General features: G+C 37.5%; 1 protein-coding gene across 1 annotated transcript; it reads right to left on the reverse strand.

The window, feature by feature from the left end:
- Nucleotides 1–567: 567 nt before the first annotated feature.
- ZBED4 (zinc finger, BED-type containing 4) lies at nt 568–22,424 on the reverse strand. The gene is made up of 3 exons (XM_014964188.1): nt 22,404–22,424; nt 20,023–20,100; nt 568–5,842 (listed from the first exon to the last, which is right to left on the reverse strand). The coding sequence occupies exon 3, from the start codon at nt 5,455–5,457 to the stop codon at nt 1,939–1,941; it is 3,519 nt and encodes a 1,172-aa protein (XP_014819674.1). The 5' UTR covers nt 5,458–5,842; nt 20,023–20,100; nt 22,404–22,424; the 3' UTR covers nt 568–1,938.
- Between the last annotated feature and the right edge of the window lie 2,727 nt (nt 22,425–25,151).

Consider the following 25,151-nt stretch of genomic DNA (forward strand, 5'->3'; position numbering starts at 1 on the left):
GGAGATAATAATTAACCAGTAACCATTTAAACATGTTTCCCAATAAGCTTTCCAAACTCACCTAGTTCGAACTATACATAAACCAGAACAAATTGTTTTATTACTGCAGAAAAAACATGTGATGTTCTAATTTAACCCTACAAGAACAAAGGAATGCTGACTGTTGATAGAATTAAATTAAAAGTTACCTTTTAAAATACTGGAGACAAAATGCAGTATTAGTTTTTCCCAACTAGACTATATAGTAATTTACTTAAACATTACACATGTAAACATAACTGATGAAATAACAATTGAAATACCTGAAACCATAAAATATTTAGAGAAACGTCACGTGGAAACCAAAGCGACCTGGGAAAGAATTCAACAGATTTTCCTGAGGTTGAATAGGTTGAGTAAAATTAAAAGAACCAGAATCCAGTCTTAGGTACAAAGAGCTAAATGAAAAGCAAATCTTTTCCCACAGCATGCTCTGTGGTATATTTATGATTACAATCGCATCAATGAGTTTTTACTCAATGGTTGTCTTAAATCCGTCTGAAAATAAAAGGCAGTGCTGACCACCACTAGAAAATTGCAAATAAAATGTTTAATTTCAGAAACTGAGTTCACCATTTATAAATACACTAAAACATAGTAAATGCAAAATTAGATTAGGCATAGGTACAGTATTTTAACAAAGCTACAACTTTTCTAAAAGGTCATAGGCAAATGATGACTTGTTTCCCAAAAGGTATTCAATGAAAACTGAAATGAGAAGATTAATCTTTCTAGAGTTAAAAACCCACGGAGAATGTTCCTTTCAAATTAAAATGCTGGCTATTTTTTTCCATCTTATTTGAAGTTTGGATGCCTCCGTGTCCCATTTGCCTGATGGACACCAACAGTTAAGAATCAACCCTACTACATAAAATTCTAAGCAGTGCACCATATCCATAAGGCTATTACTGAAAAAATCAGAAGATCAGTTATTTCTGTACTAGGAGCTTTAAGACAAGCTGTTCTACACAATTGAAATTACATTAGGAGTAAGGGCTCAATTTTTACAATAGGGAACCTTATAGTTTCGATGCACTAGAGATTAGAAAAGGCTTTAGAATGACATCAGAGTCTTCATGGTAAATTTCTTGCCTTTTTTGTACATGGCATTAAATAACAAGCATTAATTCACAAACTTGGATAAGACTTCCAAAGAGCTTTTATAAATACCCAGAATATTTCTGTAGTTCAGTTAAAATGTAAAACCTGAACAGGAAAACCCAGAATGGGAAGTTTTACTACCGATTGCTGTATAACTGACATTCCATATCATCTCAAATTTAAGATCTGCTTTCAGATACTATGTCAATAGTCTCCGGTAAACACATCTTCCTCAATAACTCTTCTTAATCCTTTAAGTACTTTAGGGCTCGCAGTTAAAAACACCACATGATAAAAAGATGGCTTGAACCCCATCTTTCACGTACAGCTTTCTTTTGACAACTACAAAAGCTGTTTTGTTGCAATTAAAGCAATGTTCAACTAAAATACAGTACCTGGTTTATGGTTTTTACATAATAATTGAATAAAAAACTACAGAATAGAACTGTTTACATCTTTTTTTTTTTGCCATTCTATTAAAACAAATGACTGAGCTTTTTAAAAGTTCATTTACAATTAAGGATTAAAACCTACATAATTTTGTATAATTTGACAAGACAGGCTATCTCTAGTGTGAACTTTTAAAAAACATATATACAATATCTGGCCTGAAGTACTATGAATAAGGCACATGTAGACATATTGAAAGCTGAAAAAAATGAAACTAAAATTTGGAATTATAGTCACTGATTAGATGTCATACATGGCCCCTATTGGAGCAGTTTAAAAATCCAAGTTACAGATAGTTAATATCCAGTGAGCAACAATAGATTTAGTCTAGCAGTTTGTTCATTAGTTTCAATACTGGAAGTATATTAAAGGAAGATTCACTTTCAAAAAGATAAGCTTTTCAAAGTGTTCAATCATTAACCTTGACTGACTAAAGTTGTTGCTTTCATTGGATGTATTGAACAGTCTCTCTGAAGGAACAATGCTTGGTGGACAACCCAAGAACCTGACAGCCAATTTTGACAGTACTGGCCAAGATGACTTCTTAAAGTTCCAGTAAGTTAAAGGATCACAGTTATGCTCAAGCACTTCTTCCTCCAAGTAAGAAAGCACCATTTCCTCTGGTAACTTCGCTCTCTCGTTCAGGTCTTTTGTTTTCTTCATGTCACCCATGAGTGACCAAAGATTATCTTCCCCATAGGAATTTGTAGATGGTGAACCTATATCACATCCATTGGAAACAGGTTTATCATCATCTGAGGTAGAACTCATTATTTCCAGCTCCCTGATTAAGTCTTGTTTATATTGTTCAGCCTCCTCTTCTGTAAATAAGGATGTTTTATACCTGGGATCCAGAAGCGTAGCAAAAATGTACCTTGGATCATGAAGTGTGGAGGACAATCTACTCACCATAGCTTCTTTCAAAGATTTCAGCATAGTATCTATGCCCATCGTTTCCTCAAATAGCATTTCTATTTTCCTGTTAAGTATATGAATCATCGGAATCACTTGGCTTAGAGTAGACATGTGTGTGCTCATCTCCCTACTTGCAGCTTCAAAAGGTTTGAGAGCGTGACACACCGACTGCATGACTTCCCACTGATCACAACTTATTAGCTCCCGAAAGCTGCACTCTATTGACATTTCATCAATTGCTCTTTTCTGTTCAATAAGACGTTCAAGCATATGAAATGATGTGTTCCACTTTGATGGAACATCTTGTATCAGCTGATGCTGAGGCAACTCATACTCTTTTTGCAACTCAGCTAACTTCTCCTTTGCTTTTGCTGACCGATGGACGCGTTCACAGATCTTTCTTGCAATGCTAAGCAAATTCTGAACCATTCTCTGGCTTTTAATAGCCTCATTTACAATGACATTAACAGTGTGACTAAAACATTGTACACTTGAATGATCACCTTCATTTAAAGTTTTCTCTATACTCTGATTATCAGTAACAGTAATCCCAATCTGAAGGCCAATGGAAGTGATCCATGTTTCCCACCAGTACTCTAACTGCTTTTGGATACTGATCCCGTTGTAGTCGCAATCGATCTGTGATACATTTAATAGTGCTGAACAATGGTAATCCTCACCCTGTGGTCGAAATGAAGACTCAAATGTTACCCAATGAGCTGTCAGGGTTAGATATTCTCGTGTCTGGTTGCTCATCCATATTCCGGACGTAAAATGGATCACTCCACTTTCAGCTTCTTTAAGATGTGAAATAATTATTTGTTTTACATTATCATACATATCGGGAATTGCTGTCCTAGAAAAGTAAGACGGGGAAGGTAAAGAATACTGAGGTTGCAAGTATTCAAGCAGCCTGTTAAAGCCAATGTTGTCTACAAAAGAATATGGCTGAAGGTCAAGTGCAATCATTTCTGCTACAAGACTTGTGATTTTTTTGGCAACTGGGTGAGAGTCACAAAACTTGTCATTGGTTTCATCAAAATTTGAAGATCCTAGTAATTCTGTGCTCAGTGGCACGTGATTATCCGTAGATGAGGATAATACTGTCTCTGAGACGTCAGTTTTCAAAACATTGTTATGAAACCGCTGCAAATGTCTTAGAAGGCAACTTGTGCCTAGATTCGTTGGCTTTTTCCCCCTACTTATTGTACGTCCACAGTGCATACATATTACTTTTGTTGAATCTGCAGAACAAATTGAGAAGTGATTCCACAGTTTTGAGGTCTTCTTACTATTAACAGGAAATATAATTTGATTATCATGTGTAACCATTGTAGGCAAGTCAGTCAACTTTGAGGATGAACATTCTGCAGAAGCTAAAGTGGCGTAAGGAGAATTTGCCAAACTCACATCAAGAAAGCTCTTTTGGTTTCCAATTACATCAGGATGGCGTCTATATAGATGTCTCATCAAGCAGCTTGTGCCCACATCTCCTTTCTTACCGCGACTTATCATACAACTGCAGTATCTACATACTGCTTTTAGACTGTCTGCAGGTGACAGTGAAAAGTGATGCCATACTTCTGATTTAAGTCTCTTCATAATCCTTTTATTTTGCTGAAATACAGCAGTAGGTTCAAATATTAGTGGACCTAATCCCTCACACTGTTTCTCTGGAGATGAAACGAAGGAGACTTCACCTATATCATCAGAAGACGACAGCATTGAGTCTTCCACTAGAGCATCTCCAGAAGAGAGATTAGTATGGATCTCCTCAGAGATTCTGTCTGGTGAAGAAGAAACAGAAGTTGATTCTTTCATTAGTTTTCCAGGAGAGGATGACATGGAATTCAGATCACTATCTGAGGGTAGTAAAGAAGGCAACAGAGTTGGAGGTGCAGTGTAGAGAGGTGGTATGCTGGTACCACCCCCATTCTCTTGCAGGACAATGGAACGATGGGCTCTCCACATATGTCTTATTAAACAACTCGTTCCCAAGTCTTTTCCATTTTTTCCTCTACTGAATTCATTCATGCAGTGGATGCAAACAGCTTTAGAATTATCTAGAGGTGACAAATAAAAGTGTTTCCAGACAGCAGATCTCCTTCTGGAACCTGATGTGCTCTTTGGAATAACAACATTTTTTTCTGCTACATTCTCCACAGTGTCATCATACTGGTTGTTGGGTAGCTGCGGAGATGACCCAACCATGACTTCTTCTTTGCTGCACTTTTCAGAAACTGAGAGATCTGGTATTTCTTCAGAAGAAACAATAGACACAGATTCCTCAATTATTCGATCTGGAGATGGTATTTTAGAAGCCATTTTCTTGACCAGTTTTATGGGGGATAACATAGAACTCAGATCTCCAACATCTGCGGACTGAGGTGGCAGTAACAATGTAGGTGAAGAAAAGGAGGATATACCTGGCATACTTCCATTTTCTTGAATTAGTACAGTGGGATGGGCTCTCCTCACATGTCTCATGAGACAACTTGTACTCAGGTCCTTTTCATTTTTACCCCTGCTAAATTCTTTCATACAGTACATACATATTGCTTTAGTGCTATCTCTAGGAGATATAAAAAAATGGTTCCAAGCAGGTGACTTTTTTCTGGAGCTTATGTTTCTGCTAGAAAGGAGGCTTTGTGTCACAGCTTCCATTGCTACATCATACAGCGTACTACTATACTGAGAAAAAAGAGATCCATAATCATCTTCATTTTCTGTAGATAAATATTTGCCAGGGTTGTTGGTAATGAAATTCTTTTCTTTGTCTTCCTGTTCATCACTGCTGTCCGCATGTTTGAAATCATCTTGTTCTGTCTTTATATCCATTCTTTCTAGAGTACAGTTAATGCTGTCTTCCTCTTGCTCTACTTTTAAGTTATTGATTTTACCCAATACAAAATTGCCATCCATTCTGGGGGAACCTGCTTTACTCTTGTCCATAGACAACAAATGCTTCTTCCCAAGTCTTCATTTATTAATAAATATAGATAATTTAAAAAAGATGTAACTTGAGTACTGAATGCACAAACACAAATGTGCGTATGTGTTAAAATAATATCTGGTTTATGAATTCTGTATCCGTGTTGTGCATAAGTAAATATGATAGTCACAAAAATGCATTTAGAAATTATAGACTTAATTAATGGAATCTCATTTTTTCCCCAGGATCAGGACATTTCAGGTCATAGATGAACGTTCTCAAAGACAGCTACTGTTAAATGCTTCATGTTGTATACATAATCCTAAAAAATGAATGTTCTATTTTCTTGTTGATGGAAGCCATTCTGTTCATCTTGACTGGGTAACTGTGATTCTTTTGCACCATCTAGAAATAAAAAAAAAAGCAGAAGACAAAGTTGACTAATACACTTTAAATAACTACAGTAAAGGTGAACTGAAAACATGCACTAAACGTTCCATAGTTTGTTTTTTCCTTTGAGATAAAAACAATTCAGTGTACTATTGGGAAAAAAAACCCAACAAAACCAAAACCCAACATTTACTCAATACATTTATTATGGGCAAATACGTGTCTACACATGCAGCTCTGGTTCAGCTTTGACAAAATCTAGAGTCCAAACATCATTTTTGTATTTGCTTGAATATAGCTATGCCTCATCCTACATCCTAATTCAACCAATGCATAAATCATACATACACACACATATATACAAACATACGTTACATAGGTGCCTATATCTCAAGATACATATGAAAACAAGCAGGCATTTAATCATGTTAGCACAGAAATATGCACTTAAAACCAAATGTTAAGTTATACTCCTGCACATGCGAGCCCTTCATTACTGACAGCAGTGTTTCAAAGTCCAACATTTTTACAAGAAACCTCTGTAGAGGTGCCCCATGTTATCACACTGATCTCTCTTCCTCTGACCATAGTCCCATGGTTATATTCATGCCATGACACCCTCAGACACCACCACACTACAGAAACAAGCTACCTGTAGAGTTTTGCCTGAATTGCTTGATTTAGGATAACTGGGCTATGCAAATGCCATATAGACACTGAGGTGTCCCAAAAGCATACCATCACCGCTCAGAAGCAGAGATACCAACAGTTCATACACCAGCGCCCAGCGCAGCTCAAGTTCCTCACGTACCCAAGGGTTATACAAGAAAGCCCATTTTCACCAAGGTAGCTCATTTCCCCCATGGGTAAAGATTTCCCCAACCACCAATTCCAGTGCAAAGAATAGGCTTATGAAATACAGCTGCATATCAATCACAGAGCAACTACAGCCTCACAACCCAGAACCCCCCCAACATGAACATGAAGAAACTGTCTGCGTTTGGCAGCCACTTTTCTTTTTTACTACAGTGCCTATGAGAATTCTAAATTTTGCCAAACCCTTTCTCACTTATTCTCTAGTATCATTAACGTAGTTATTGGTACCTTTATTCAAGATTAACAAACAGGTTCTGACCACACAGCTGGTGGTACACTGGCCACTCAAATTTGTGCAAACTGGATTTTATGGGACTCTTTCTCCCCAGGTGAAGACAAAACACAAATTTGAACTAGTTATTTTAAAAACTTCTCTCACAATTTTCATGTTCTACTCACACACAAGAAGGATTTCAGCAGACAAAAGCTGAAATTAGCCATAGCTACAAGACACATTTAAAAAGTCTAGGATGTACTCACACAGATTTCCCCCTGTATTAAGATCAACATCGTATTAGCTTTGTAACCTAGATTAGGTAATATTTCTCTGAGGTCTGTTTACAAGAGAGATCAGAAACACTTATTTTCTGTAGATTTCAGGCTTCTGGAAAGCCTAAAGTAGTGATAACTATTTCTTTTCCAGTGCAGGTGAAGGGGGAGGGAAAAGGAGGGGCAATCAGCTTATTGCAGCTATTTTAAGAAAAGAGAGATGGATGGGCAGAACTTGCAAAGAGGAAGGCAGTAACTCTGGTGTTTGATTATTGGTTGGTTTTTTTTCTGTGGAAGTTTTATTATTTGTGCTCTGCCTTTCCCTCTCAGAAAAAAATGTTTTCAGACACCAAAAGGTATGAGGGTTGAACATGAACCTCAGTTCTAACAAAGGGAGAGACTTGAAGAAAACCCTTAAATTTCTAGAAGAAATTTAAGACACTACACAGTACTTTCCACAGGTTTGTGAAATCACAAATCTAAGAACAACTCTGGCAGCAGAAACTAAATTTACATCCCTCTATAAAATTGAATGAAACACAAGTTAGTGACCATATACATATTGATGATATAGAAGCATGTGCACCTGGGACAAGAGAGCATAAGATAGTCAACATTTCTAATAGAAATCAATCTAAGAGGATTTTTTTTTTCATCTTTATTTCAATCTAATCTGTGAATTTGGAGCTTGTACTGCAAACAGGAAAAGCAAGAATATATAATAAGCTGTTGTGACTTAAGATCACAGAATAGAAAGGCTCACAAGCAAATGACTCCACAGAGCTTACAGAACATAAATTATGCATCTAAGTGCCAAGTTACAGTAAGCACATTACACATTCCTTGCTAGATTTGCACAAAATACGTACATGCACCCACTGGTTTGATGAAGCTGTGCACAATTTCTTTGCCTCAAAACAGGTAGTCACATCTCTAGCTTGCAATTGCTGTAATTTCTTAACTATACAAGAAGTACTCTAGGCTTTGAACAGACAAATCCATGGAGCCACTTTGCTTGTCCCAATAAACAGTTACTGCTACGCGTACACCAGCTGTGATGGGAAGATTTGGAAACCTGATAAATGAGACCAGTTGCAAACTTCGTAACAATATTAACTAGATTGACCGAGAATGACATTCAGTAACAATACACTTTGCCAATGGTTAAGTTCTTAATCATTCTCACTATATTCAGACCAGTAGGCCCTAATCATCTTACCCTAAATTAGCTTTGAGCATACACTATCACTGAGCTGATGCCATGCAGTTAAGTACTGATGGCTATGGTCCTTGAAGTTCCTTCTTGCTGAAGTTGAGGCGAGAGAGCTATTTGGACTCTGAAGCAGGAACAGTAGTGTTTGATTTTTTATTCCTTATTTCTCCTTGCTGTTGCTGACTGTTTTTAATGCTCATCATCTCCCCCACCAAATAAGGGTGTGGGAAGACAACCTCATCTGCTCCTGACATTATTTATCTTCTTTTCTTTAGGACCAGAAGCTGTTCTGGTTCCACCAGAAATCTTTCCTGATTGTTCTGTATCCTTTGTTTTCACTTGCAGATTTTACTACCCAAATTGTTGATTAACATGTTTTTCTGTCCCCTATTTGTGAAATGAAACATAGGTCTGCCTTTGTAGCTATGCATTATTTCTATACATATATTTAGCTTTGATATAAAATGCTTTCATGCTGTTAGGAGGGTTATGCTATTAGCAGTGTTATGAAGCACTTAAACACTGTGGCCAGTTACACTATTTCAGTGTACTTATGACTGGGTTTAAGGCAATAAAACATTGATTGTATCTTTTACACTTTATGGCTGTTACAGGCCTATGGCTACATAGCACATATTATTTTCTGGGTATTGTTGCTGCCTCCTAGGAATGCACAATATCTGAGATTCTTAGAGGAGACTCGTTAGGGCTGCCAGATCACTTTCCGGGAAATCCCCAAAGTTGGATGCCCCTTAAAAATCTGCATAGTTGGGTTTGGGTTTTTGTCCATTTTTTTTTTCAAACATGTAAGCATGATCTTGACTGCTTTGAGTGTTACTACATCATAGCATCAAATTTATACACGCTCCCTCCCCTCAAACACCCAGGAGGGTTTAACCCAAATTTTCTTTAGAATATGGTTCCCAATATGGTCAGGGTTAGAAAGATGGATATAGTTTTCATCTCCCCCTCCATACCATATGCAAGAGTCAATCTGTTTTAAAACCAAACAAAACACTCCATCTTATTTTAAAATTTTATAGTAACTTAGAACAAGGTGTGAATTTGCTTATGACCACCTTTACATAGCTTATTTACCCTTTGACACAAGATACTCAAAGTTAAGGAGCACTGCTAAACAAACAGGATATTCAAGGAGAAAGAAAATATTTTCAAAGGTACAAAAGGCTACAGGTAGTGAGCACAAAATTAAAATTATTTATAAATTTGAAATCTCCTCAATTAGATACAGACAAGCAGCGAAACAAAGAGAATTAAGAGTCGCCTCGCAACAAAAATCTTCAAAGAAAATAAATGAAACTAGAGAACAATTATCTACTCAAATGTACCACTCTAGACTATTAGGTCCTGAGCGGCTGTAGACAGTCAGTGGTTTGCTGTGGTAAGAAGCCTGCAGAAACGTTTTATAGGATTTTCCATTCAAAATGGGATTACTGAAAGCGTACGGCAGTTGACAAGAAATGTCAGAAGAATGTCACTGATCCAAAGAGTGCCACAGCAGACTGCCATGACCAGAAAAAATCACTGCTGAAGGAAGGGGTTTAAAAAGAGAAACACTGGTGTTTTGGGATTGCAGAGATAGACATTAGCAGGCAGAGAAGTATGAAAAGTATGAAAGAACACTGAACCATGAGGACATTATTTGTTTCCAAACCAGATAGAGACCTGAGAGCTTTAAACAATTTTAAATTTTAGGTTGAGTAGTCAGGCAATAAGCACAGACTTGATTATATTACAGAATCTTAGTGCAAATCGTGATCTAAATAAAGTAGTTTAAAACAAAAAACTTTAAATTATTATAAAAGTGTATATAGAGTGAATACAAACATGCACACCTGCAAAATGCAAGAGCAGCTGTTTCAAGAAAGGCGCAAAATGTGGAGACAAAGTGAAAGCAAAACTGTTCACTAGCTTGAAAAAAAAACATCAAAAGTAGTGACAGATTTTGAGCGTTGGAGGTAAAGAAAGCACATAAAAAACAATTTGCACAAATGGACGTCAATTTTAGAATAAATAGTACTAATCTTGTTTATTTTTGGAAAATTATACAGGCATCATTAAGAACATCAAGGAAAAAGAAAATCCCTAATAGGAAGCAAAAAGAAGATGACATTTTAAAAAATTATTATTAGCTTCCACTTCAATGGCAGGTACTATGCTAACTAAGGAATATTTGCAAAACAAAAAAGACCTCACAAACAAACAAAAAAATTCAGGAAAACAAAAAATAGAAAAACAAGACACACATCCAAAAACTTGTAACAGATAAGTAAAACATTTTTATAAATGTATAGCCTAGACGAACCTTACTGCTTTTCAAAATCACAAATCCCTCGAAAAAGGAAAACCAAGAACAGTGACATATTTTTTCTATAGAAATTTCCTACGACAGCACTAGCTCACCCATAAGTTTGCAAGATACTGAGCGACTGAAATGTGGTATTAGAAGAGACTGCAAAATTAGCATCTTAGTCACACTCTGAAATGAGGTGGGTCCTATGCTCAGGTCTCTCTGAAGCTCACAGGAATCTGCACAAGCATGAACAAGGGGATGCAACAGTGAAATTGGCAAAGGACAGAAAGTAAGGCTTAATAAAAGAAACAACTTGGTTTGGACCTCATGGGACGTATGATTTGTAGAGGACTGTTGGGAGAGAAAAAAAAAAACAAACCCAAAGAGGAAGGTAAAGCCAGCTTTATTATTCCATTACTTTTCCAGTCACTTGAAAGGCAGATCTTACATTAACCGATAACTGTTGAAGTTTTACAAGGGTACTCTCTCCAACTTGCAAAATAACCTCTCATGTCCACAACCCCAAAGGCTCTATTTGGACACAAGAGTGAAGTGTGGAAACAGCATCACCAATACTGTACGTTGCTCCTTGTTGACAGGAATAGCCTTCACCCCAACTCAATACTGGAACAGACTTTAACAATTAGGGCAAGTAATATTGGACTATTTTATTAATCTTACATGAAGAGTTAAGTTTATAAGAATTTGTGAACTTAACAGAAAATATGTTAAAAAAAAATTAAAAATTGGAGAAGCATATGTTAGTGGAAGGAGAAACATCATCACAAAAACCAAAAAAGGCCATACAAAAAAGGAAAGGAAAGAGAAAAAAAAAAGACAGAAGCTCTTACTTTTACAAGTGCTCTCTTTTAACTTAATAAAATTAAGTATTTTTATTTAAAATTTAAACTATTTACTATGCTTTTTTTCCCTACATATATATTAAAAAAAGATATATATGGAAGTAACAAAAATACAACTTTTTGAGTATCAGCTGAGAAATAATATCTAGGGTTAGCTCTTTTTCTGTCACAAACTACTGTTCTTGCAGAAGTCTAAATTTCTCCCTCTGTGGCGCTCTCCCAATTAGCCCAATTAGGAGAGCTGTAATATTTTATCTTTCATCTTTTTTTTGTTCCATCCATTCTGCCATGAGTTTTACAAGTTTGTCTTACTATGTGGCTTATCCATCAAGGTTTCATCCTAAGGCTCTTCAAGTACTCCTGAAACACTTGTAGAATGACAAAAAGCTTTTATATTATTTTCAAAGTTCCATTTTGGAGTGAGAGAAACATTTAGAAAAATCCCAGTTAACACACAGGGAACATTCATGAACAGTTTTACATGTTTGTGTAAACAAGAAAAGACCAATTCAGCTCAGGCTAAGGCTGGTGGTGGGAAGGGCTGGTGGGGGGAAAGGTTGGGGGAGGATTATTTCCTCCAAGGCTGGAGCATTTCACAGATGTGTGGCCAACCAAGCAGGGTGCCAGGCGTAGGAGCTGGAACAGGCTGGGAGGCAGGAACCAGGCAGCTCCCAAGGATGCTGCGACTGCTGTGCTTCAGCTGCTGGAAGACACAGGGCAGCATCCTGGCATCCCTGGCATTTCTCAGCCCTGAAAGGGGAGAAGCTGGGAAAAATTGCAAAGAGAAAATAACATATCTAGAGTAACACATAAGGAAGGAAATAAAAATGTGCTTTGAAAAAGCAATGGGACAAAGGTACATGCTCAGAGGCTTAGGAGACAGGGTAGGAATAATGAGAGCCCTCCAAGAAAGGTATGTGAGCTCCCTGGTGCACTCAAGCTACTTGTCAGGACACGACACAGAGACCTCCGATTTATCCAAGTATAAAGACTGTTCATGCCTCTTCACGTTGCGGCAAAACTCAGTGCTTGGTGCTAAGCTGGGGCCAAAATCAGACATCCCAGGTGGAGAAAAAAAACAAAGTATGGAGAGCTGGGTATTACAGCCATAACTATCACCATTAGACCGGGGGTACTCAACACTAATTACAAATGGAGGAATTTAGCTAAAGTAAAGTAAAGACTGAAAACCTAAGAAGACTACCAGCTAAATGTAAATATTCCCTCTATCTTGCCTTCTGTCCCTCCAAACATCAAATAATTTTACTGTGAACACAGGCTATTTTATATTGCAGTAAAACAGACTTGCTAGTGCCAAGCTATATTTTTTTGGTTTAGTGGTCTCTGGACTCTTCTGCCTGTCTTCTGTTTTCCCCACTGCCACTACATTAGCAATAATACAGGAAGACACCAACCAGCAGCACAGCTTGGAAGTGACAGTTTTAGTCTTAGACTCTTGCTAAAGGGATATTGTCAAGTTAAAATCTAACCAGCACATGGGAAACCCCTGACACTGCACACACACAAAATCCTCAAACTCAGCCTCTTACTCTTTTAAAAGTTGATTTTTTCTGTACATCTGTTTTCTCCTCTGGCTGCTGTCAACACCAAAAAGTTTATGGAACTCCGTTTACCAAACATTTTTCTGATGTTCCCTGAAACCTCAGGAACGATTCAATAACTAGGAGTCCCAGCTTTGCACAAGTATCTCTATCTCTAACCCTAAACCATCCGCATCAAGGTGTATGGAAGAAAGTGTGCACACCTGCTGCCCTTGCACAAAACTGCACTGGCTTTTGCACTGATGTGTGAAAGGAGTGAAAATAATTCATGAAAATGGCAAAACTGAAGAGAAACACAATTTCCAGGTCAGTACTATTTAAAAAAATAATACCTTGAAACAGTCACAAAGCAGAAATGAAGTAAGATTTCATTTTCAAAATTAGTGTGTGTTTGTTTAGGTTTTTTTTAGAAGGGGACCTGGATCTTAATTCAGTTTTCACACCGGTATATCCTCAACCATAAAACTTCTTAAAAAGATTGAGATAATGCTTTTTTAAATATTATACATTTTGTCTCCATTATTTTTGAAGCCTGATATAAATATTGATGTTTGTGTTAGCATTATTCACATCTGGCTGACATTTAGGTCTGGCATCCCTGTCTCGCACCCAGCCAGATTTGCTAACATGCTTGATACCCAAATGTTTCATCAGACCTTGCCGATACAGGCTGAGTGCTCAGCACATTTCAGAATAAAACAGGTATCTGATACAGCGTAGAGAGTCAAAATTCAAACTTCTTTCTGGAGAAATCGGTCTTCATAATTTATCTGACAATTTATTAAGCATATATCTATTTGAAGCATCACCTTCTACCACCTAGGTTTAAGCAGCACTGCTAAATACTGTAAAGCCCATAGCACAAGAATCCCCAATTCCACATGATTTCAGACATTTATCTTAGAAGTAAAATAAAAATGCAAAGCTAAAACAACAACAAAAAATCACCTCAGCCAGAATGTCACAAGTTTTTTTATAAAAAGTAAAGAAGTACCACTGTGTTGCACATACTACCATGCATAATATTACGTATCACCACAAATAGTAACACCACTCACACCTACAACTGCCTGATAAGCCTTTAATTGTTTCCTTTTTTTTTTCCCTTAGTGCACTAAAAATACCATCAGATCTCAAACGGAGCTGTCTTCCTTCACACGCCCTTTGCTACCTTCCCATAGCAACCCAGTATACGAAAGGAGAAAAAAAAAACAAACAGGTTGTACACATGCTAATAATTTCTGTCCTGGCTTTTACTAAAAGATCACTCATAAAAAGCACACCTGTCACAGTAAGTAAATTATGCCAACATTTGTCTAGGATCCAAACTGACTCTTAAGCGTTGAAGTGTTCTTTCTCATTATCTGGTACGATGAAGCAATACTTGCAGGAAAATTTTCTATGCTACTGTTCACACCTACCGAATCTCAGATCTGTCCATCACTTGTTAAAATGCTCATGTTTTAAGCAATAATTTAATTAAAACAAAGCAGGATTTTCCTAAGTCTTAAACATCAGTTCAATGTTGCTCCAAGTGGAACCTACAGATTGTACTCTTATTTTGAAATTTTTATCATTTGCATTTTTGACAAACAAATATTATATGCTAATAAGATGGGATAATCCTTAATGTTAAAAAGTATAAAGTGGTTTTCTTAAGAAAAATAATTACATTCTTTTAAACAGCTGAAGCATGTATTGTTTGGTTTATAGCATTTTTAATGCAGGACATGAAAGCTGATTTTAGTATCTCATTCTGTACAATTTGAGGGGAAGGGAAACAAAGGTTGTAGTAACACAACAAGAAGGTAAAACGCAGAAGTTAAAAATAAGAACAGAGGAGGGAAAGTGTATCAGTACTATCATGGAACAGGAAACAACACACAAGCAAAAACACAGTAACGACAGATAAGTTCTGAAAGACAGACAGACAAAACATTTACTGCATGTTGCGAGAGAACAGCAACCTACTCTCAGAAAAGCATCAGAAAATTCAAAGCAAAGCTTCTCTGGCATGTCTTTTCCCCAAACAATCAGTTCCTCAGCCTCACCCACTACACCCTTCTCTTCTTCCTCCTGTGCAGTCCACAGCTGACAAAATAAATGGGGTAGGATTAGGACAGGAGATTATTCTCCTGACTAGTCCATCTTCCTAGCTTGCAATATACTAGAAAAAATAAAATTTTGGTATTTTTGTTTAAATTTTATCTTTAAACTCAGTAAGAGCCAAACCTTAAGCGCTTTAAGGATGATTTCAAACAGTTAAAAATGAGACACCTGAAAGAAGAAAGCTGAGAATTACACAGTTGAATAGTCAGGATGACGAAGAATGAAAAAGCAGTTAGGAGAGACACGCTGTGGCTTGTGTACAGTAAAATCTTCTTGGAACTCTTGCAGAAAGCATCTGTGTAAGCAGAAAGTGGAAAAAAACTCACAAAATGTAAACAGAGTCCTTTACAGAATGCTGTATTATATTAACCTATTTGAACTATAACTTTTTCTAAAATAAAATAAATAAATAAAATTGAACAATATCTGTTGAACTGCTAAGACTATCACTATATTGGTATCTATTTTTACAATAAGCAGATCAAGTCTGAAGAGATCTGTTTTAAAAACCTTCCATAGCTACCCATTAATCCAATTCTGTGTTCCTGTTGATGCCAGTTAGTTACCTATGCTCAGATAGTTTCACTTGTGCAATGGAGAGGTTTTCCATTGCTTACATACACCATATTCTTATATGTCTAATATGACATAGTACTACAGTTATATTATGTGTTTGTATCCTGAAACGCTTGTCCATATAAAGGCAGGTTAGCAAGAGTCATAATCCCTGAAAAGACAAAAAATATTTTCAAGAGGATAAACGGTAGTTTAAATACTTTGTAGGGGTATTTTTACAGGTAGGCTTAATCATTCTTCTGTCACAAAACTTTATTTCAAGTCACTTCAAGACACTTCTCCATTGCAAATGATTCTCCAAAGAAATCTGTTTCTTCTCTGTACCAGGTATGCTCATTCTTCCTCATGTAATAATTTAAAGAAATACATCTAGATATTACTTGGCAGAAGGAAAACACTGTCTCTTTACTAAGTATACTAAATATAACAGTAAACAATATTCACAATACCATCCCAAACAATTTTTATGAAGTTCAGAATACTCAGTTTCATCTTGCCAATGAGCACAAGAAGTGCAATAAAACCAACCAGGAACTTTAAAGCCAATCTTCCATACCACGCTCAGGCATAATCGATCACGCCCATCATAGGAGTGAACCTCCTATGATTTTTTCAAGTATTTTTTGTCATTTGGTATTTTCTAAGTAAACTATGTGTCTACTGGTAGCATCTGCCATTTTCACCTGATATCCCAGTTTGAAAAACAACGTCTTCAACTCCGTCCCTCTTGAAACAAACGTTCTATTCATAAAATGGGGGAGGGGGAGAGAGAAATGAGTGTACAGATGTTCCTATTTGCTTCTCAACCAGCCTGTCCCTGGCCTCCGTGACAGGGGGTCTTTTCCCCCTTAACATCTTTCAGGGACACATTCTCTTTGCCTCAAGGCAAGGTGAGACTGCAGCAAAGACCCAGCTGACAGGACACCCAAGCCAGGAAAGGCGACATCGTTTCCACGAGCACCACACTGAGCATTAGCAGGAAATCCAAAGAGACACTCCTGTCCCCGGCAAACAAATAACTCAGTCTTCTTCTCCCCAGAGAAATGATTTTTAGGAGAACCAATCCTACTGCCATAGACACAGGCTTTAATTTGAGCAAATAAGGTTTTGCTTGAGGAGGTAACAAAAAATATAACAAGAATTTTACCTAAGAATAAAGCTTTTTGTAGTACCTATTCTAAACAGTACAGTTCATGAGCTTTAATTCGTGTAATACAACCTATAATTTAAATAAATTCTACAGAATAAGGTTACATGGGTGCTTTATTCAGGGCAGGATGCAAGACATTATTAGTATAAGAGCAGGTAAAGAAAAGGATAGCCCTTGCTGTTCCCATTTGCTTGGTTTCCATGATTATATGGAAGCCATAATCATTATTTTAATAAACCTAATATTTTGTGGGATAGAAAAAGGAAATAAATAAAAACATTTAGAGAAAAGGACCAGGAAGCTCCTTGTTCTTTATGTGTACCATTGTATTTCCTGCCATAAACAGGATTACAGTCTCCCCACCACACAGTAAGCCACAGAAGACAACTTACAATCTCTAGGAAAGAAGAACGGAACCTCAGTTCCTCCTGTTTCCCCACCACCAAACACAAAGATGCTGCCAATAGCACAGCCCCTGGAAGCTGACCCACTCTTCCTACTATTTCAGCGGCTACTAATGCAAGTCGCAACAAGTGGAAACCTCTCATGTAACGAGTATTACCCTCTTGTCTTTTGGGTTGGTTTTTTTCCCTATCCGTAGATATGCTCCCACCGTTATTAGCATATCATGTTCCCACCTTTAATGCAGAAGAAAGAAGGGGAATCACAGAGTAAAAATAGAAAATATGATAAGATTGCCATTATCTATGCCACGTTTCAGCAAGGATTTGTGATCCCAAATCTTAACTAAGAAAAGCTCTCAAGAGCTGGGAGCCGGTAGTTGAGTGGGAGTTATAAACAGGCAGCAGTTTCCACACCGCTCTTTCCTCTCCCACCTCCTCACGGCACGGCTAACGCTACTCGATGCCCTGAATCAGGAACTAGATTTTCCTTGGTGATCTCGCTGCACATAAAAGCTCCTGCATAGTGCATGCACTGGAAGACCTCAACTCTTAGAGTGGATGCTTAAAGGATGTATACCTCTAACATTTCTGACCTACGAAACTTCAAATTTTAACAGAGGAGATAACATCTGGACAGCAGAATATTCCCATCTTTGTTCTTTGGAGACTCCAGCTCTATGCAAGTACCCATTTTACCAAATTAGTACCTTCTTAATTACAAATGAACAAAGCAAGGACCATTTGCAAAATGCTAGGTCTCTGGGCTGCGCTACTCAAATCCAGAAGCTAGCATGCAATGACTTGTATGCAATAACATGTGACATGGTGCAGCCTGTACTGGTGAATATACGACACATTGCATACTGATACACCAAAACACAGCAAAAACAAAGTCAGTCTTTAACTATCACGTCATGAAGGAGAAATACCCAAGCAGAATGCAGTATGCGATCATTTAAAAGACTGTGTGTTTGACAGATTCCTCTCATTCCATGTTGCCCAAAATAAACAGGTAAAAACGACTGTGTTCTATAAAATCTTAACAAAATAGTTAAAGAAAAACAATTGTCACAAGGAACTCAAAATATGTTACATAAATGCCTTTTTAGGATGACCAAAATTATCTAAACTCTATTCCAGAATGCTTACAATCTGAATTTCAATGAAGCCCATAAATATGACAAAAAAAAAAAAAACCAAAAAAAACCAGGTGATAAAATGTATACACTTTTCTATTGGAGCTCATATTGGCATTGAAGTTCTTTAAGGCTAACCACTTAAAGATTTTATTATCTACCAGAACAACTGAACTTGCAGTCAACAATTATTTCCTCTGGGATTATAATTCAAGAAATTTCTTAAAGAAAAAGATACTCATTTTCAGTAGACGGGTAGCACAAAGCAGGTATTTTCATTGAATGCTTTTAACCTTGAGAGGCACATCAGAAAGGCACTTGAGGTAGAACTATAAAATGCTACAGTGCTTGGCATCATGCAATGAAACGGTACAAAGCCTAAAGTGACCGAGAAGAGTATATTACAATTCACCATTAAATACATGAGTGTGAACTTCTGGACATTCTGGCAAAAGCAACATTGTCCCTTTTATCATATTTCTTTACAGTGGTGTAGGACTGACTCAAAAGGCTGCTACAAACGACGACTACTCTTTCCTGTTCTTTGGAGATGCTGCAGACTTGAGAAGCACTAGCAGCAGTCCATTTCTGCTTAGACTCGAATGTAGAACGACCCACAAGCAGATCTAGTATGTAACAAAATCCCACACACCTTCTGTACGTGTCACCTAGGAAAACTTTCCTTAAGGAAATGAATCTGAATCATGTTTTTGTTTTTATTTTCCTATGGAGGCCAGAGTCTTAAATGACCCCACCAGTGCATCCTAGCTCAGCATTTTACCTCTCTTAAACATATTGTCCATCTGTTGCTAACATGCATGTTAACCAATACTATAGGCAGCTTAAAAGCTGAACTGTTTTACTGGGGGGGAGGGCGGGGAAATACACAAAATGCTCTGAAACGCTACACAAAAATAACATTAGTTGTTAAGCTACATGTAAATGTTGATCTGCATATGAAAAATTTTCTTCTACTGCATCTTAGTTGGGAATGTCAGGCTTCCAGAAGATCTGTACTTACTAGTTCAAACTGAATATATAAGGAGAAAAAAATGTTTCAGACAAAAACCCTAGAAACAAATATTAAAATTTACTTTATCAGTGAGGATATGAAAATCTCAGTGAGGCAAGTGCATTTGACTATAGTGTGAATGTAGCATGTAAATTACTCCCCCTTTTTAAGAGGTAAACTGCAGGGTAAGGATGTATATATGCCAGCTGTTACCACAGAGTAAGAGATGCGCCATAAATCATAAGCTAGTTACTATTATTGTAACACTGTAAAGATATCCAGGCTTCCAAACTTACTTTTTAAGTCTCAGACACTCATACAAAGCTCCTGCTAAATTATTACGCTCCATGTAAGTCAATGCACTGCCATACAATTATTCATTACCTTTATCCATTTGCTTACTCTAAATTAGTAGTAACAACAGTGATAAAAGACCCAAAACAAACAAGCTGTCTGCTAGTTTATTGAGAAAAACAAATAAACAAACTTACAGATCTGTTCCAGTGCATGCAGGCAGCTTCATTTGAGGTTAAATACTTGCTACTCACACTTAATGATGATGACTGTATCTAAGGAAGAGAAGAAAGTAATTCCTTTCAGTAATTTTTTTTAGTCATGTTAACTGTCACAGTGGCAAGTCATGGGATGTTTCAAGTTTCTCTTTAGGCGATAGCTCCGGGAGTTGTGCTTACATGACTAGCTCTTGCCTTTTTTTTTTTTTCCCAAATCCCTAGACCTTAGAATTGTCAAGAAAAAACTAGACATTATCAACACTAGAAGTGCAAAACAAAAAAATCAGAATACACCCCATCCCCCCAAGATGAGTACTAAAAAATATTTAAAAGTCCAATTTTTCTATTTGTCTTGGCACTGCTCCATTTTTTTAATACTTCAGGATAACTACATCTCATGATGAATAAAACCAAGTCTACATGACATGTAAGGTCTCAAAGGAGCTCGTCATCACCTTTCAAGGCGCTCCAGGATTCATCAGGCAGCTTGTAACACCACCTCTTCATAAACTAAATGTACAGCTTACACAGTGCACCCCACGTGTGCTAATCAACACGCAGCTGCACGGTGTTGGATGGAAATATCTGACACGGTTGTGATTTAGTAGCAATTCAAAATTTATTAATAATTTAAGATAGATCAAGAGGTTAAGTTTTAGCATCACTTAATGATTAACTGATTTAAGGATTTACAAGAAAATTTGACAGAATAATTGAACAGCAACTTAATTACAACTTTGAGAATGGCAAGATTGACAGTAACTTACTATAAGGTATCCCAAATCAATACCTCCACTTACAGCACTAACATACAAACACACACCTCGAGAGGTCACACACACCCCCACACCTGAGTTTTTAACTGTGAGGACCAAAGGTCCCTTCGCAGCAGGCAACTCCAATGAGCCGACGGGTGCCCCTATTTTAGTGCACACAGACAAATATTTGGATCCAGTGAAGAATAAGAACACCCAAGCTTGTAAGAGCTAATGTGTATATAGGGGGGTGGATAAAAGAGAGGCTATATGGCCTACAGTTAAATTTTCCCTCTGAGTTTGGAGTCAATACTCAGAAGGCATCAGCATTCCTCGGCGGGCGATAACGGAGACTCAAGGGGAGTTGACTCGCCCTGGCCTTTTAATCCTCAAGGTGTTTGCCCCAGCAGCATCCCGACACAGGGGAGATGCTGGTCACAGCCTGCCGCCATTCAAGAGGGCTCAAAGGGTCTCGCTAGAATCACTAGAGTCCAACAAAATTGACTTTCATCAGGTATTTTTCAACTCCAGCCAATATGGACAATGGGATGTGCACAACTTTCCACCGATTGTGCAAGTCCAGAACTTGGTAGATCTGCAATTTCTGGTATCACCTCCCTTTGGGCCACGATCCAGGTACAGATGTACTAGGTTGTCAGGGGGTGATGGATTGTCATTACCGTTTCCAAGCAATAGGGGAAGCAGAAGCCAGGAGCATTAAGAGAGTTCCTCACCGCTCTGGTCCTTTGTCCTTTGCAATTCATGCCTGACTTCTCCTAGGCTGGTACATGGCCCAGGGATGGGGAATCACACCAAGTGCCTGAGTGGCACCACCACACATAGGATCAACACAAGATTATAATTTCCCATGTATGAGAAAGGAATGATTGCAAGTGGAGCATATTAAGTCAGATAATTTGACTTAGCAACAAAACAGAACAAAACAGTCTATCACAGGCCATATTTCTGGAGTTTTGCAACTTCAGTCTCACTGATGATTATACAGACATGAATATCATTGGGCAGAGGCCCCAGCTGTCACACTGCCCTGGTACACGAAATAAAAAACAACCAACCAAGAAATTTTTTTGCCATCTTCAAAAATCTGGGAAGTCAACTTTGACTCCAAATCCAAATGCAAAAAATGTTGGACTCTGCAATACTCAGTGGTCAGGATGGTGTTTTGTCCTCTTTTCTAAACTTTATATGGGTCAAGCATCAACAGGGGTTAAATCAGCAAAGCATCAGTCAGTGCTTACTGCTCTTATTTAGACTGTGAGACCATGATTGATATATACACACAGAGATTTAATTTTTTTTTTCCCCTTGAGAACACCTCTCAGAGGGAGGAAAGTCCTGATTGCTGGCTTAATGTGCATTATGGAATGAAATAAATGTAATCTTTCACCGACATTTTCACTTAAAGATACTTCCATGCTCCTTCTTAAGCAAATGAAAAGATCTCCAGAGCTGTGTGGCTGGCTATTCTGACAGCTAAGATGAGACACTTCAGCTGTCCCTACTACAGCGAACACTTAAATAATGTATACAAAGAGGAAGGTGTCAGCCAAGGAGACAGAGACCCACCCGGCGCAGGGTGCTCACCAGGAGCAGTCAGGGAACTCTCCCGAGATGCGGATTCAGGTCCTCAGGCAAAGCAGGGAAGTGAACCTGGCTCTCCCACATTCCTTGCAAGTGCCAGAGCCATCAGACTAGAGGCAAGACAGAGTACAAATAATGCACCTTTATCCTCCCTGATGTCTTAAAAAAACAACACCGAACCCCCACAACCCTTCCATTGCCATTTTCCCATTCTTTCATGTGTTAAAGATAACTACAAAATATTTTCAAGCTGGGTCAAATATATCATTCAATTCAAACTGATGTTTGGGTTTTCTTGATTGTTTATTTTAGTGAGAAAAATACCAAAGAAAAAGTAATTTAATCTGGATCTGAGCTTATTTTCTTCAGAGGCAAACACTGATTCAGAAAATAGCATACAGAACTACAGCAACAGGTAAGCACCGTAATTATTGAAATGCTAATTAAATGAACATATTTGGGGCAAAATTGGGACAAACTCTTTGATCATTGTCATGTAAGACAAATATATCATAAATTTCAAAGATCTTCTTCCATATGTTTATAAAGAATTGCAAGAAAGTATTGTTAAAATGTCACAGCTGTTAAACCAACCCTATTTTCAGCTACAGTTTTCAAGCTATTGACTACTGAAACCCAGAACCACCTTTTGTATTAAACGTACAGAAGATGAGAGCATTCAGTGCAAAAATTACTCTAGCACACCAAGGGAAATGAATATCTGTATGGCACTAGTGAACATAAACCAGCAGACACGACTCAAAAAAAAAAAAAAAAAAAGAAGTGAAGTAGTAACCCTTTAAACCCTCAAAGAGGGATTGTCCAATCCTACGTGTCACCACAAAGCAAAGGGGGAAGGGAAAGGGGTGAGAGATGGAAGGGAGGCAAGTGTGCAGTAATAGCTAAACAGAGCACACAGGTTGCAAGTTTAAATAAGAAATATTACGATACTGCCATAATCTTTATGTCAACATGCACTGAAATCCAGTCTTACACACGTTATAGGAAAGACTGATACTTCACTTTCCAATATGTTGTTCAATAAAAAAAATTTAAAAAAAAAAAAAAATCACAACTTGTTCTGAATTATCACGCTTGAAAGAAAATAAGGATCTTAAAAGTCAAGCTATTTCCCTGTTGTTACTTTAACAGACCGTATTATGCCCTGCCTCATCATCAAAAACAAAAACAAAACAATACTACCATAGTTAAACTAGGAATTGCACTACATAATATAGCACAGAAGTTCCTCCACTTTGGGGGGAAAAAAACCAAAACTGATAAAAGCTTTAGTCATTCTTCTTGTGTGTGCTTTAAACTCCAGGTTTCAGGTTGAAAGCTATCTTTCGGCCACAGAAGCTACTCAATTTTTTCACTAACTGGTTGAAATCAAACATCCCATAGTTGTGAACTGACAGATATTGATGATGCCAGCAGCAAACGCAAAATAAACAGCCAAAGGTGTACAGAAAACCATGCCCAATTGCCACATGCCAGAGCACACCTTTTTGTTAAGCCCGTTTTTAAAGTGTACACTAGAACAGAAAACATAGTGTAAATTAAATTCATTTATGTAGATACTACTAAAATATCTAGATTGCCCCTATTTAAGGAAAAAAATTCAGTCACGAGGATAAGTTAAACACTATGGCTACATTGTGCAAAGTCCCCAACTGAACTGTCTGTAATACTGTTTTCTACCTAAACTTAAGCTAATATATGTGTATCATTACACCTGTTTGCATAAAACAAATTATTGTGACTGCACATTACAGTGGCAACCACATAGCACAATTTGCTCGTTTTAAAGATGAGAACTTGTTACAAACTGAAAGCCAGCCTCAAAAGACAGGATTTACAAAAATCCTCTCATACAGACTCTTCACTGTGAATGGTGGTAAAATGCAGCAAGGTGTTGGGAGATATAAAACCTGCATTCCTTTACCCAAACTTTCTCAGAGACGCACAAAAAAAATCTCCAGGAAGTTACTGGATTTTGAGTTCTAAAAATTAAAAGAAAACAAACTCCAAAGAAGAGGGGAGGAAAAAAAAGACACAATGGGCTCAAAGGCCACATAAACGAGCAACTATTCCCTACAACCGAAGAGTTTGCCAGGACTTTCTTCCGTAACATCTAGTTCATACGAATCTTTGATAAGAGGATATTCTACTTAATATCCAAAACTTGGGATTTTGACAATTTTAAACAAATGTGTAACATTCAGTTGGTCTCCTGTATTTCCAAAGGACCTGTTATAAGCGTAAGTGATGTATTATGTGTACTGAAGGAGACCCCCTCTGCACTAACCACCCGTGACCCCATGACACTAGCTGTTCGGCGAACACAGTTCTTGCCCAGGACGTTTGCAGTCTAGATTTAAAATGAGCCAGAATAGGTGGAAACACCTAACAGAGAGAGAGGCCATAGCAGATAAGGTAAGAGAAAGACAGCAAGCATTACTCTAAACTCATCACCTCTCTAGCCTTCTGCTATTATATACTTTGCCTTTCACATTATCATTGAGGATGCTGTACCTGTCACTATCTTGCTTTATACAGAAGAACAGTAAAAAGTCTTACAGTTGTTCAAAAGCACAAGTGTTTAGAAAACTTCTCCGAGATGCTTAGTTTAGATATTTCATTTTACTTTCTTTTTACTTAATTCTTACGCTTGTCTGCTCTGGAGAACTTCTACAGAATAAATTCCTCAACATCTGTTAAAGTTGGACAGTAGTAGCAATACTGTAAGCA

The sequence above is a fragment of the Calidris pugnax genome, unplaced genomic scaffold, assembly GCF_001431845.1.
Source record: "Calidris pugnax isolate Ruff unplaced genomic scaffold, ASM143184v1 scaffold44, whole genome shotgun sequence".
NCBI classification, from domain to species: Eukaryota; Metazoa; Chordata; class Aves; order Charadriiformes; family Scolopacidae; genus Calidris; species Calidris pugnax.

What these genes read in the sequence shown, in the direction of transcription:
- ZBED4 (XM_014964188.1), bottom strand. Translation starts at nt 5,457, where the DNA reads ATGGACAAGAGTAAAGCAGGTTCCCCCAGAATGGATGGCAATTTTGTA.